Genomic DNA, 16020 nt, shown 5'->3' on the forward strand with positions numbered 1-16020 from the left:
TTTTGATGTATTTGATACCATTCCACCCATTCCGTTCCAGCCATTATCACGAGCCCGTCCTCCCCAATTAATTTGCCACCAACCTCCTGTGTACTACAGATACATCTTCATAAAACGAGAGTATATTGTGTCAAATAAAAACCAATGATTTACATAGTAAAATCATGTCCTACACTATAGTCCAGTGGTTCCTTACATTTTACATTTTAGTCATTTAGCAGACGCTCTTATCCAGAGCGACTTACAGTAGTGTGCATACATTTTATATACTGAGACAAGGATATCCCTACCGGCCAAACCCTCCCTAACCCGGACGACGCTATGCCAATTGTGCTTCGCCCCACGGACCTCCCGGTTGCGGCCGGCTGCGACAGAGCCTGGGCGCGAACCCGGAGACTCTGGTGGTGCAGCTAGCACTGCGATACAGTGCCCTAGACCACCGCGCCACCCGGGAGGCCGTGTTCCTAACCAGGAACTCTAGGACCCCTGGGGGTACTTGGTCTATCCACAGGGGGTACTTGAGAAGATTCATGAGACCATAGTCCTACTGGTAAAATGCACGAGGGGGTACTTCAGGGGTACTCCGGCCAGAACAAAATTCAGTTGGTGGTAACTTAAAAAGGTTGGGAATCACTGCCGTAGTCCAACAGTATCAGTTCAGTTTCTTACATTTGGTTTGGCAATATTATTTTTAGAATGAACTCCAAATAAGCCCAGTTATTTCAATTATAGATATTTTATTAATTGTTCAAAGAAAGACATAACCGATGCTCCATATTGTTTTATTATTTTGCTCTAACCCGAACATGATGACAGAGCAGCTTTATCTTCATGAGTAGACAGCAGAAAAGGTGATTTTACCTGCACAATCTGTCTTGTTACAAACAGAAAGACACACACAGAGAACATGTTTGAAGGATGATCATTAGAGCAAAACACTGTCTATACAACTTTTTATATGTATTAATAGAAGTTCTATAACCTCTTAGTTCTGAAACGGAGGGGATAGGAGTCGCCCAGTGATCTAAATAACACTTGTGAAATGCCTTTCCTTGTGGAAATACAAGAGCACCATCATAGGACAGTCTATCCTTTTAAAGCTGCAATTTGTAACTTTTTGGACCAAATTCACAGAAATGTTTAGTTATAAAGCAGTCATTGTCATTGAAAACAAGTCTAAGAAACAGTAGATCTGTTCTGTGTTCTGCTTACCAAAGCTTCATTTTTTCATCTTACTTTCAGTTTTGTACACCAGCTGAAAATAAATAACCAAAAGTGTTGTAAGATATATATTTCGCAGCGGTTTAGATAGTACAATGATTCTCTACACATCACTTGTTTTGTCAAACTTAAATTAGGTTAGCTATTAGAATTTTAGCAACCAGGAAATGGCAGAGCGATTTCTGTATAATTCCCCTTTAAAACCTCATAAGCCAAGTGCTTGGGGGGGGGGGGTTAGTGGGCATTTAAGACTGGCTAACTGACTGCTCACTCATCAACACTTAGCAGAAACGCAGTAGACCCTGCTCTTCGTGCAAAAAGCACAAAACTTGTACAGCAATATAATTATTTATATTGAATATGGAAGACAAGATAATGCAAGAGAGAGGCTGAGTGAAAGGACAGAATGATCATACATTGCCCATTTCTAAAGCATATTAAAATATCAATTACTGTATCTCATCTAAAAGTAGTGCCAGACAATCTTATAACTAATTGTTATCTGGAAATGCTGAGTTTTCTGCTACTATAATGGTGTTGAGGAAAATATTAACTTTCACATCCTACATAAAATATCCAATGACAGACAAGAGTTCACAGTTCATACACACACACAACCTAAGTGTTGGTAAACTCATCTGTAGCCTGACAGCAATTTGGACTACAGCAGGCAGAGCAGGTTTAAAAGAGAATATTAACCTGTCACTATTAAGCCATTTATTAATTTAATTAATATTAAACTTTGACATACAATAAATAAGCGTAGAAGAAAGACAGACATCAGCTCATTAGTCAAATGTAGGGCAGATCATTGGACCATCACTAAACAACCTTTGACATGGTGACCTCGTTGGGGAGGTCACAGGGAACTAACCATTAAAACATCCCTACCCCAAGGAGGGTTGAGGTCAAAGTTGAACAATTGACAGTCTTAAAGAATGTCCAGCTCCTCTGTAAGGGGTGGGTGGAGTGGCCATTATTATTTTGTTATGGATTGTGTCCAGCGCCACCGTGCCCCACTGTTTCTCCCGGCATTCTCCTTTTTACTTAGTGACGGCGTGGATTCCATGTGCTAGGTATCCCACGTTGCCAGAGGTGACGCCTGCCATGGAGATTCTACCATCTTTGGTCATGTATACTGAAAACTCCTTAGTCAGACGCTCAACCTGAGGTAGACACGCACAAACACCTGGAGTCAACGCAATTTATCATTATACTAGAACTTAATTCCAACTGATGAATATGACCAATATGAATATAATAAATGTCATAAGGTTGTACAGTACAGGTGTGGATATAAAGAGTGGGTGTGGTCGTTTGTGTGTGTACCTGTTCAGGCTTGAGGCCTGTGAAGCAGAACATGCCGATTTGGTCGATGACATGCTGCCAGTTGTGAGTGGAGCCCTCGTTCTTCAGATTGACCGCCAGCTGCTCCCTCATCTTGATGATGCGGTTGGCCATGCCGTGGACCTCCTCCAACCTGTGTAGAGAGAGGTTAATCAGGGGGGTTGATGAGGAAACAGAATGGAAGTTGTGTAGAGACAGGACCCCACTCCAAAGAGAACTCCGATACCTTCCTAGGCAGTCAGCTAGATTATAAAATCACAGCATCAGTGAAATGGGCAAACGTGTGTGTGTGTGTATACACACTTACCATATTTTATAAAGGTCTGGTGTGTTGAGAATAGTGGCAGCGATTCTGGCTCCATTCATTGGAGGGTTGGAGTAGATTGGCCGGATCAGAATCTTCAGCTGAGACTCCACCCTCTTAGCTTCCTCGGCATCGTTACACACCACAGTGAACCCTCCCACTCGCTCACCTGTCAAAACAGACAGGTAAGATACCATACCGGTGGGAGATTTTTTTTACCCTTCTCCTATGTCAATACCATAGTTGTGAGTTAGATTGTGTGTGTGTGTGTATATATATAATGAGACCGACCGTAGAGGCCCATGTTCTTAGCGAACGACTGCGACAGGACAATGTTGTGGCCCTGCTCAATGAAGTGACGAACAGCCCAGGCATCACGATCAATATCTCCACTGGCAAAGCCCTGGTAGGCCATGTCAAAGAACACCAACAGGTCCCTTTTCTGAAGGAACAGCAGAGGAGTTATTATTAGGACCGTGTGTGTGTAAATAGTTGTCTGGCACAGTAAAGATGTCAGTCTTCACACAACACCTGTAGGCACTGGGCAGTAAAGCTCTTCAGCAGTAGAGTCCCAATAGTGACAGAGACTTTAGCTAGTTAGGGCCTTTACAGAATAATCCCCATTGAGGTATTTCATGTTAACTCGAAATGACACAACGACAAGGTTCCAGTTTAACAAAGTTTACTATACGAACATGCTACAAGGTAGCCATTCCACTCCAGGCTAGGTCCATCAACAACAAGACTCCCTGCGCAGGCGCACTCTTGACTGAGTGATAGCCCCCTAATAACAGAAATATAGAGATACTTAAAACATGAACTTAACAATCTCCCCCTTTTCTTTAAAGACAAATAAAACAACATAATTAAATGTCCAAGTATTATTCAAGATACCCATTACAAATGGGTTGTGTGACAGTTTTTATTTGTATTACTCAAGCTGCCACTTTCCATTACTGAGAGCCTCTAGGAGCACAAGACCGGATGCTCCTTTTTAGTCAGACAGTCAGCAAGCTGTTCCTTTGTGGTCGACCACAGAATCCGCTGGATTCTCTGTGCTTGAATAAGTTCCTTGATGCTGCTAAAGTCTGTTTGTGTCTGTTACTGTGTCCTTTTCATTAGGAGACTGATTCTCAGCAACAGCCCCTCTATCTTGTTGATCATTTACTTTCCGCAATCTTGAGTGATGCACCCTGACAATGATGCCTCCGTGCCTCACAAATATTACCACACCATCTTGACCAATGACTACTCCTGGTCCTTTCCACTCTTGACAGTCAACTCGTTTGTAGTACACTTTGTTTCCAGTTTCATACTTCTCATCATCATTATTCCCTGAACTGCTGAGTAACTTCTGAAGTCTGTCAACTGTAGCATGTCCAAACTGTTTTTGAAGCTTTTGTGTTCATGTTCTCTGTGACTGTCAGAATCTCCATGTGCTCTGTGTCAGTCAGAATCTCATTTTTGCATGGACTCTGTGAGATGTCTTTGTCTAAAATTTTTACACAATAGTGGCCTGAGGTAGTAAGTTCAAGAGTCACTGGTTGTTTAAACATCACTGCCTGGTCACTTTTTATGTCTAGTACAGCCTCTGCCTTCTTGAGGGGAGCTTTGCTTAATAGTAAGGGGATATCTGTAGGGACCACCTCTGTTTCAATGTGACACTTTGTCTGACCAATTTTTGCTGGTATCTTAACTCTCTTTGTAGAATGGACAATTCTCCCATCTCCAAATTTGAAAGCTCTGTTGCTTGGTGTGTCACAGCAGATCCTAAGGATTCAACTATAAATATCTCAGTATCAGAAGATTCATTTGAAAACAGTATAATGTTACACTGCTCTATCGCTGTGTTTACATTTTCCTCTGTTAGTTTAACTTGTTCATTTTTATGAGGACAGTCTAACCCAATGGTAAGTGCTTTGACAAATAGCACATTTTGATCTCCTTCCATATTTGTCCAGTGGATTTGTGCCGGGAAATGGCGCCCTCTTCTGGTTGTCTTGAGAACGTGACTTGTTGGCGCCTTTTCTCTGCTGCTCAGTGTAATACGCTGCGTCACTCACTTGCATTCCACCTGTTATTGGCGCGACAGACGTCTTTACACCCAAAATTATTTTTAGCGCGGACTTCATCGATGCACAAGTCAGCACAGTACAAGCAGTCAAAGTCAACTGTTTCTCCCAACCATCTAGACAGGCAGTCTCTAGCTAACACTGCATCCGGGAGAACCATGTCTTATTTGCACATCCTATTGTACCTCTGTTCGAAATCAATGATGTAGTCCATCATTGCAACCGAAATATCTCTCGTAATACTGTCAAAGTTTGAATATGCCTCGTAGGCACGGTCTTTCTCTTCTTTAAGAAATACAGAATCCAGTGCTCTGATCAAATTCACCATACCGTCATCCTTGTTCAAATCCTCAACGGATATTTCCAGTGCTGAGGAATATTTATGGTCACGGAGTGAAAAGGCAGGTGTTTCACAGCAATTATCAAATTGTAACAGAAACATTTTACTAAGTTTTAGGCCAGAACTTTTTAAATTAAAGTATTTGAGCTGTTTCCACCTTGGCCAATTCAATAAGGATGACCAGCACTGGCCAGTCATACCCATTGGCCTCCCTCTACGTAGGGGACCTGCATCCTGACATCACAGAGGCCATGCTCTACCAGAAGTTCTCTCCTGCTGGGCCCATCACGTCCATCCGCGTCTGCCGTGATGTCATCACTCGCAGGTCCCTAGGATACGCATACATCGACTTCCAACAACCCGCTGATGCGGAATGTGCTCTGGATACAATGAATATGAGGTCCTCAAGGGTAGGCCTATCAGAATAATGTGGTCTCAGCGCGACCCTGGGCTACAGAAGTCAGGAGTTGGAAACATTTCTATCAAGAACATGGACGAGTCCATTGACAACAAGGCCCTGTATGACACATTCTCAACCTTTGGGAATATTCTGTCTTGCAAGGTTGTGTGTGATGAGAATGGCTCCAAAGGCTACGGCTTTGTTCACTTTGAAACCCAAGAGGCAGCCAATCGTGCCATTGATACCATTAATGGAATGCTATTGAATGACCGGAAAGTTTTTGTTGGCCACTTTAAGTCCCATAAGGAGCGACAGGCTGAGTTTGGGGCCAAAGCCATCAAGGTCACTAATGTGTACATCAAGAACTTTGGCGATGACTATAGTGATGAGAAACTCCAGGAGGTCTTCTCTGCATTTGGCAGGACCCTCAGTGTGCGGGTGATGATGGACGAAAGGGGCCGGTCTCGTGGATTTGGCTTTGTAAACTATGAAAACCACGAGGATGCACAAAGGGCAGTTGAGGAGATGAATGGGAAAGAACTCGTTCCTGGCCGAGTTCTGTATGTGGGCCGTGCTCAGAAGAGGATGGAGCGACAGGGAGAGCTGAAACGCAAGTTTGAGTTGATCAAACAGGAACGTATCCACCGCTATCAAGGGGTCAATTTGTACGTCAAGAACTTGGATGATGGGTTGGACGATGAGAAACTCAGGAAGGTGTTTGCCCCTTATGGCACCATCACCAGTGCCAAGGTGATGACGGACGGGGGCCACAGCAAGGGCTTTGGCTTTGTCTGTTTCTCATCTCCCGAGGAGGCCACCAAAGCGGTAACTGAGAGGAACGGCTGCATTGTGGCCACAAAGCCGCTATACGTGGCTCTGGCCCAGCGCAAGGAGGAGCGGAAGGCCATCCTCACCAACAAATACATGCAGAGGACCATGCCTGGCCCAGTCATCGACTCCTACCAGCAGGCAGGCTACTATATGTCTGCTGTGCCTCAGCCCCCAAGTCGCACCTTCTGCAACCCCAACCCTGTGAGCACCATGAGGACATCTCCTCGCTGGGCTGCACAGCCACCCAGACCAGACACCCTACTCGGGCAAGTTTGTCAGGTCTGCTGTTCCCCGACGCGCCTCCACCCCCATCAGCACCGTCAGACAGGCCTCCACCCAGGCTCCACGCATCATCAACTACACACAGAGGATGGCTAACATTGGCACACAGACCGCAGGAGGTCGGGCAGGCATGTCTGGTGGTATGGTCCGAGGCACCCAGTATAAATACTCATCAGGGGTGAGGAACTTACAGCAGGTCATCACTATGCCCGCACCAATGGCAGTGCAGCAGGTTGTTACCCAGCAGATTATGGAACCAGCGGTGCATGTCAGAGGCCAGGAACCCCTCACTGCCTCCATGCTGGCTTCAGCCCCTCTCATGGAGCAGAAACAGCTGCTTGGTGAGCGATTGTCCCCTCTGATCCATGGCTTTCACCCCAACCTGGCTGGTAAAATCACTGGGATGCTGCTGGAGATTGACAACTCTGAGCTGCTGCACATGCTGGAGTCACCCGAGTCCCTGCATTCTAAGGTGGATGAGGCAGTAGCTGTGCTGCAAGCCCACCAGGCCAAGGAAAACTCTCCTAAGAAGTAGGGAACCCTTTCAGGACACTGCAAAGAAATCGCTGAAGGAGGAAAAAGTTAAAACGAACAAAAAAATTGTAACATTTTGTAAAAAGGAAGTTTTGTAAATGGCACTTTTGATTCAAATCTGAGAATTTAATTAAAATGTATATCTATGGGGAAGAAAAGCTGTTTGCAATGGGTTATGTTTATTCTACTTTTTGTTTAAAAAAAAAAAAATTCAAATAAGAAAATAAACCCCTGGTGTTTTGTGCATTGGGAAAAAAATATATATAATAACAAAAAAAATATATGTATATATATTTCCAGTGCTGTACCTCTCGCTCCTCCTTCGAGCGATAATACCACCGCAAGTGCTTGCTTTTTCACATCCAGATTAGTAACGTGTCCAGATTCCAAGTTCATTTTTCCAACTTTCGTACGACCTCTTCTCGTCGAAGCGAGTTGGCACATTGTAGTTATTAACCATCCTCTGCTACCAATGTTAACTCGAAATGACACAAGGTTCCAGTTTAACAAAGTTTACTATATGAACATACTACAAGGTAGCCATTCCACTCCAGGCTAGGTCCATCAACAACAAGACTCCCTGCACAGGCGCACTCTTGACTGAATGATAGCCCCGTAATAACAGTAATATAGGGATACTTAAAACATGAACTTAACATTTCATATCTATGGTAAGCACACTCACCTTCACCAGGTCAGCGATCTCCTTCCACTGCTCAGGCTTGGGGTCCACACCGGTGGGGTTATGGGCACAGGCATGCAGCATGATCACACTCTTCTCTGGCATTTTCTGTTTCAGAGGGAAAATAGTGTTACCCAAAATTCAAATCAGATTCTCATGACGGAAATAGACCCCCACACCTTAACCTTATTAAGTCAACATAACAATATAAAGACAGATCTCAGAAGACGTGGTAATGGTCCTCCATGTCAGTGTAGAATCATACAACCCCCCCTTTCCCATCCCTCTCTCACAGAGATGTCGTCGAGCGCCCCGCTGAAGTCGAAGCCGCAGGTGGAGGGGTCGTAGTAGCGGTAGGCTTTCAGCTGCATGCCAGCATCTCTGAAGATGGGTGTGTGGTTCCCCCAGGAGGGCTTGGGCAGGTACACGTCACGGGACGCACTGTGGAAGCGAGACTAGAGAAAAATATAATGAATTAACTGACTGACACCATACACACACTCCGCAGTACTACTGGTATAAAGAAATTGTTTTATAGAACACAATAATTTGTATGCATATATATTATAGAGAAGGCAGTTGTTTCAGGTATGTTTAGGCTGGTGCACTGTTCTAGGGGGCTATGGGCCCAAATGGAAACGTGGTAGTGTAGGTGCATTCATTCTCTTCCTGTTTAGCTGCTAAAAGTGATGGGCCTTTACCAGGAAGTTGGCTCCGATGCACAGTGAGCCGGTTCCTGAGATGGTCTGGACAGTGATGTTCTGAAGAGAGGAGAGAGATGTTATTAGCATTTCTATCGTTCACTTAACACACAGACAGCAAATGTGCTTCCAAGCTACCACCCACACATCCACTCACCCTGCCACTCTTGAGGACCTCGCTGTCAGCCCCCAGGGCTAGCTGAGCGCAGGACTTGGTGAAGTCCCCCAGACCCCCGATGGCCAGATACTCCTTATCCAACTGCTTGGAAGAAATCAGAGCCTCTGCCTAGAGAGGGTCGGGGAGGATGGTAGAGAAATAGTGAGTGTGAGGGGAAGTAGAAAGGTTTTTAATGGTGACATTCTCTCGGCATCCACTTCTTGACTGATCCAAAGCCCTGCCAAATCAGAGCTAATAGCGTAACACACACAGCTGGGGTTTAGCAGGGCCGTATGAGCTGAGCGCAGAACGACTATGCAGAAATACTGTTAATGTCTAACACATGGGTCTGCTGGAGCCTGCACCTCAAACTTACATACAAAAACTATGCAAACACACATCCACACAGTAATAGAGGTTCCATATGGGTATACATTATACGAGTTAAGCTCAGGATGACAGTGCAGAAACACACAGGCCTGCATAGGCCTGCAACTCCACAAAATCTTGTATAGTGAGAATCTGCTCAATAACATGAAAACCTCCTTTTTCATGCTTCTATGTGTTTGTTAACTGATCCGGTTCTTACATAAAAGGGCTAGTAGCAGTGTGACTGGATTGGCCTTTCCCTAATGCCGAGCTCGGGATTACAAAACAATAAGAGCTACTCACCTTTCCTCTGAGGAGTGAGCCTCAACAAAATACGAATGGCTGGGTGAAACTGGGGATAGTTATCTAGTCCCTGTCTGTGTCTGTGTGGAATCCTGGGTAGTTACACTGGTTGTCATGGTATTCCTACCTTGCGGACACAATCAAGCACAAAGGGTTTGCCGTGGTCGTCCCTGTAGGCCCCCACCCCCAGGTTCATCTTCTTCGGGCTGGTGTCCCTCTTGAAGGCCTCCGACACCCCCAGGATGGGGTCAGGGGGGCCCATCTGCACTCCACCCCACCATGAACTGCAACAGAGTGGAGAGGGAGAAACAAACAGAAGCAGCTTAATTCATCATTGTGCAGACTTGTGTTCATATTTGTTTCAGTGGACAAGTTTATTTTTCTAATCACTCAGTGTAGGCTTATATTTCTCCAAGAAACTAGACTTAAAATAAAAGACTAAAACTCAGCGGTAAACAGTACTATACTCTGCTCAAGAAACGGTTGCTCTCACCTAACCAGAGGAGAGTAGCACCACCCACCCACAGTAGACTAACACTCTGCACTATGACCTGGTGAATGCCTGGTCCCTGCACAGCGAAAAGCCACACACACACACTACAAAATCACCACTACACACAGCTGAAGTCTGTTGAGGTGAAGGGCCCGGGTTGGATGGCATTAGGGGGAGTCACTAAAAGGGAGGAGATGTACTGCACTAAATACATGAACATCTCTCTCCACACAACCGTTGAACCTGAATCTCAGTGAGCTGCAGAGTATCACTGCTCAAGCCACTACACTACCAGAATGACAGCTCTAAAGGGCAGGGGGAGTGGTTGAAACAAAGGCAATGATTGGTTCTTTGAAATTCAGACCACATTCATTCATCATATCTTTGGATCTGGTCATTACAGCCTGGTCTTCCTTTCACACTGACCCCACCAAGCTGATTATTGTGGGAGCAAAACTCATGACTATGATTACATTTCCAATATTAGCAGCATCTAGGCTTTCCACTTTGAAGAGCTGAGACAGAATGGCTATATAAGGAATGGAACATATAGGACCAGGGCCCCGCTACCAATATAACCTATACAGCTGTCAGATGTGGGCGTTAACAAGCAAGAACTGAGGTAAAAAGATAATAATGGAGAAAGGTCAAGGGAAGCTATTTTCATATTGAGGGAGGGGACTCTATACGTTATGCTAAGACAGAATCCTATAAAAGCAGGACTCTAATATGAGAATTTAGTCTCTTTCCATGGAGGGGCTCGGCTCTGTTACGTTTGTGATAGGGTCCTTCCATGGAAGGGCTCAGCTTTGCTACTTTGTATTAAAGTCTATATTGAATTCACAAGTTCTTATAAGAGTGTCATATTTCTGAGACAATTTTCCACGACATTATCCATCCAATACTTTACACTTCCCTTTCCACAGCCACACACACGAAGATCGGGCACTGCAAACATATGCTCTCACACACAAAACAATTCTCTCCCCCTGTATGGAATGTGTCTTATGAGGAGGAAAGAACAGAAAATTATCAGGGGCCCAGGTCAGGAACTAATAGAATTACACACACACACATACTGCTTCCACATGACCTTGCCCCTGACCTCTTCCACATGACCTCTGAAAGAGGGGCAAGTAGGGCCTCTAATCTGACATATTCCTCTCACTGCTGTAGTGGAGGCTATAGGCCTGCTGAGGCTGAACTAGAGATACATTTTTTCCATGCAATGTTCTAAATGTAAGTTCACAGCAAGACTCCCAACATTTCTATTGGAGCCTTCTGTAATATTGAACTCTAAAACCGTGTTGTGTCTGATGTTACTCACCAGTGCGTACTGGTACAGTAGTATGTTTTTATATGTCAAATGTAGTGGTGAGCCACTATGACTTGAGCAGTGATACTCTGCAGCTCACTGAGATTCAGGTTCAACGGTTGTGTTCAAACACCCTGGAACTCACAGCAATACTTTGAGCCGAATGCTTCTCAAAGGGCAGCAACGCCAAGACCGCAACATGAGACAAGAATGATGACATGACACCCACCTCAAGTTTTAGGGAACACACTGAACAGTCACCTGTCAACGAGCCTGTTTACATAGCATTATAGAACGTCCTTATAGAACACCCATTGTCCAATAACAAAAAGATCTCAGGTGACTAAAATTGAACACTCAGCCACTCAGAAACATTGGGACTCCACATTAAAATCAGATCCTCAATCAGTAAAACTGAATACAAATATGAATACTTATCTGATTCTGACAAATCTGTTAGAGTGAGAAGAACCTGGGTATATTATCAGCCTACCCACTGGTGCATACTGCTACTATTATCAGCAGTATGTGCGTACTACATACACACAGAACCTTTGAACATTTTAACTTGTGAGATGTCGAGCAAACAAATATGCTTGGTAAACACTTCATAGGCCAGGGAGTACACTGACTGAGTTCTATTTATGCCACGATGACAGCATCAATGAGGGGCCATCCAATGTTGAGTCACAGACTTGAATTTAGCCTGCTAATGGACTAAAATGCACTTGAATACAGACCGAAATTATTTTTGAATGAGAATAAGGTAACTCGGCGCACGGTCTTCTAACAAAACCCGACAGTGACGCAGAGTGTATTTGCTGATGCTTTTCGAACACAGCCTGTTTTCCAGAGATGTGAAGCGGTATCTTATAAGTGAGAAACAAAGTTTGCCCTCCAAGAGGAAAGCGAAAAGACACCAGTTACTGTCGTCACATCTCAATAGAAACCGGGACATCCCTTGGCCAATCAGCGACCAGGGGCCTGCACACGATAACCAATGATCACGCTAGAATTAGGGAGCTACGGTATGCAAGGGAGATCAAACCGAGAAAATATGTCGAACCGCAAAGGATAAATGCCACTGCGACACTAAAATAATAAAAAATAATTGAATAATTTAACTTTCACGGGAAGAACTGAATGATCACTATGATATGATGACAACATACAAATAGTCTATCACTGAAATCTGAATAATATTTTTACAGAGCCACCAAATAACAGTATCAGTATCCATAGTTGGAAAGTAACCTTGCCAAGTTCGACTGTCAGTGAACTGGTTGAGCCTTGAAGTCTAGAAAGTATGACTTGACTAAACCCAAAGATATGAACGGGAAATGTCATTCACGACAGGCGGCGGATTAATGAATGCGAGTTTCAGTCAGTTAGTTAACCAAATCAAATGTAATTTAAATATTAGGTAGATAGCTAAACTACGGCGAGAGACGTAAGTGCATGACCGCTTCGGACCCCCATTCATAAACTTGAAGTTAGGCCACTTGGGTCATTGCTGCACGGCTAGCTAGCTTACTAAGTGCTGCTAGCTATTCATTCAATGGCAAACTACCAAAGTAGCTACGTGTCAAACATGACAGTACAGAGATTGCATGTCTGGTATTACCTGTTACGTGTAGACAAAACTCCCAGAGATGGGGAGAAAGTCCCAATACCGGAGATCACCTTGCAGGACTTCAACAGAGACATGGTTGAGTCGAGGCGCAGAATGACAGAAAAAGCAGAGTGAGCATATGAATCGGTCATGCACGCAAGCTTCTTTCTTCTTCGATGAGGTTTAACGGCGGTTGGCGTCCGATAAATGTTGCATTACCGCCACCTACTAGACCGGAGTGAAACTCCTTTATACTTTGTTAAAAAAATAAAATATTAAAATTATTCAACAAATACCTTACCATCTAACACTACACTCACAAAAAGTATTAATAAATACCATACTCCACTATTTAAATATATTTAGTGCTACTTCAGGCCAACAGCCTGAAAGGATGGGACACCACTGTAATATTCATATGTGTAAACATACTGAATTATAATTGGATGCATTTTACCGCCGTATCATACTGTGCTATGATTGGTTAAGACAACCCAGATGGTTAGGTCATGGTCAGTTGATCATGGTTGGAGATACGTGAACATATAGCTAGCTAATAAAGAGCTATGTTAAGAAATATCCTGTAGTACTGCATTTTATTATTTTGTACAAAGCGTGCAAAACAAGACATGGTGTCAGAGTAAAAGGTCTTACAAGATGGATTTTTCTGGAGTTCCTTCACCTCGAATGGACTGGGAGTCTACAAACTTACCCGATGCATGGCGTAAGTACAAACAGCATGTGGAGCTAATGTTCACGGTCCTCTGAAGGAAAGAGGAGAAGAGGAAAAGTGTAGCTACTTGTTCCTCTGGATCGGTGAAAAAGGGAGAGATATTTACAACACATGGACACTTACCGAGGCTGAATCAAAGGTACTGAAAACATACTACGATCGTTTTGAAGCATATGTTGTGCCGAAGACCAATACGATTTTCCCTAGGTACAAATTCCATGAGAAAGTACAAGGAGCTAGCGAGCAGTTTGTGACAGAGCTGCGTCTGCTTGTGAAAGACTGTGATTATGCAAACAAGGATGAGATGGTCAGGGACCGTATTGTATTTGGAATACAGCATGTTTAGACATGGACCTCATCAAGCTAGTTTTATCAGTGACAGCACCAGTAGAGACAGAAAATGTACTGGAGGAGTTTGCTGATGTTTTTACAGGAATAGGATTATTCCCAGGAGAATGTACCATTCACCTTGACCCAGACGCAACCCATGTGGTCTACCCACCGAGAAAGATTCCCCTTGCTCTGCGTGCCCGTCTGAAGAAAGAGTTGGAGAGCATGGAGCAATCTGACATAGTCACCAAGGTTACAGAACCGACTGACTGGGTAAATGCGTTAGTGGTGGTGGAGAAACCATGCACAGGCAAGCTCTGAGTATATCTCAACCCAAGAGACTTGAACATGGCTATCAAACGCCTCCATTCTCCTTTACCGACGCTAGATGGCATCACACACAAGCTAGCGGGAGCACACTACTTCAGTGTCATGGACGCTAGATCAGGCTACTGGGCTATCAACACAGAAGAGTCATCTAAGCTCACAACATTCAACACACTGTTTGGACGCTACAGGTTCCGTTGCCTGCCTTTTGGGATTATCTCAGCCCAAGACAAGTTTCAGCGAAAGATCGACGAAGTGTACGAAGGCCTCGACGGAGTTGGGGCAATTGTGGACGACATTCTTGTCAGTGGTCGAACCAAAGAGGAGCACGACCAAAACCTCCACGCGATGCTGCAAAGGTCCCGCGAGAGAGGAGTCTGGCTCAACCCCGAGAAGAGCACAGTCGGCGCTACAGAGGTCAGCTACTTCGGACATCTTCTCACAGCGACTGGAATCAAGCCAGATCCACAGAAGATCTCAGCCATAAAAGAAATGGAGCCACCAAAGAACAGTGCAGAGCTGGAAACAGTGCTTGGCATGGTCAACTACTTAGCCAAGTTCGCACCCAGCCTCTCATATGCTAATGCACCCCTGCGTCAACTGCTAAAGCAGTCCAGTGAGTTTCTCTGGGACAAGCAACACGACATTGCTTTCCAGAATGTGAAAGACTTGATCACGAGAGAACCAGGACCAATCCTTGCCTACTACGACCCCGACAAAGAGTTCAGACTCCAAGTGGATGCGTCGAAGTATGGACTAGGTGCAGTGCTACTGCAAGAAGGAAAGCCCATCGGCTACGCTTCCAAATCTCTCACAGACTGTGAAATCAACTACGCTCAAATTGAAAGGAGCTCTACGCCATTCTGTTCGGATGTAAACGTTTCCATCAGTAAGTATATGGACGACAAGTCATTGTGGAATCCGACCACAAGCCCCTTGAGTCAATCATGAGTAAACCACTAGCCGCAGCCCTGCCAAGGCTACCGAGAATGATTCTTCAACTACAAAAATACGACTTCACAATCACACGCTCTCCAGGAAGTTTCTTACCTATAAGGACAGCAGCCTCAGTGAAGGCATGGACATGCAAGTGCACACTGTGTACAGCAACTTACCAGTTAGTGACACAAAACTGAAGGAGATCCAAGCAAAAACAGAAAAGGACTCACAACTCGCACAGCTGAGGAAAGTCATACAGGATGGATGGCCTGAGGAGAGGAGAAAATGCCCTCAGAGCGTCTCAGAATTCTGGAACCATCGTGATGAACTATCACAGATCAATGGAATAATTTTCAAAGGAGAGAAAATCATTATTCCTACCAGTCTCAGAGAAGAGATTTTGACAAAGATCCATGCTGGACACATGGGCATGGAAAAGTGCAAACAGAGAGCACGGGACATTTTATTTTGGCCCGGAATGTGCAAACAAATAGAGGACATTGTTGGTAAATGCGCCATATGTCTTGAACGATGCCCCTCAAACACCAAAGAGCCAATGTTACCTCACTGTATCCCAGACCGACCCTGGCAGGTCGTGGCAACCGATCTGTTCACCTGGAATAACGAGGACTACATCGTAACAGTGGACTACTACAGCAGATACTTCAAACTCGACAAGCTTCACAGCACCACATCTGCAGCTGTGATATACAAGCTGAAAGCAGCCT

At 44.5% G+C, this 16020-nt stretch overlaps 1 protein-coding gene and 1 pseudogene across 2 annotated transcripts; one reads left to right on the forward strand and one right to left on the reverse strand.

The window, feature by feature from the left end:
* Positions 1–717: 717 nt before the first annotated feature.
* On the reverse strand, positions 718–13137 carry LOC129834498 (aspartate aminotransferase, mitochondrial-like). 2 transcript variants are annotated; one of them, XM_055899536.1, is made up of 10 exons: positions 12976–13137; positions 9671–9827; positions 8872–9000; positions 8715–8774; positions 8307–8468; positions 8017–8121; positions 3164–3314; positions 2876–3041; positions 2551–2701; positions 718–2387 (listed from the first exon to the last, which is right to left on the reverse strand). In XM_055899536.1, exons 1-10 carry the CDS (start codon positions 13113–13115, stop codon positions 2265–2267), a joined length of 1344 nt encoding a protein of 447 aa, XP_055755511.1. In that variant the 5' UTR covers positions 13116–13137; the 3' UTR covers positions 718–2264. The 2 variants fall into 2 exon arrangements, with proteins under 2 accessions (XP_055755511.1, XP_055755512.1); XM_055899537.1 differs by lacking the exon at positions 12976–13137 and adding an exon at positions 10037–11302.
* LOC129834495 (embryonic polyadenylate-binding protein-like) lies at positions 5461–7559 on the forward strand (annotated as a pseudogene).
* Positions 13138–16020: the final 2883 nt, after the last annotated feature.

The sequence above is a fragment of the Salvelinus fontinalis genome, chromosome 35 (genome assembly GCF_029448725.1).
Source record: "Salvelinus fontinalis isolate EN_2023a chromosome 35, ASM2944872v1, whole genome shotgun sequence".
Classification (NCBI taxonomy): domain Eukaryota; kingdom Metazoa; phylum Chordata; class Actinopteri; order Salmoniformes; family Salmonidae; genus Salvelinus; species Salvelinus fontinalis.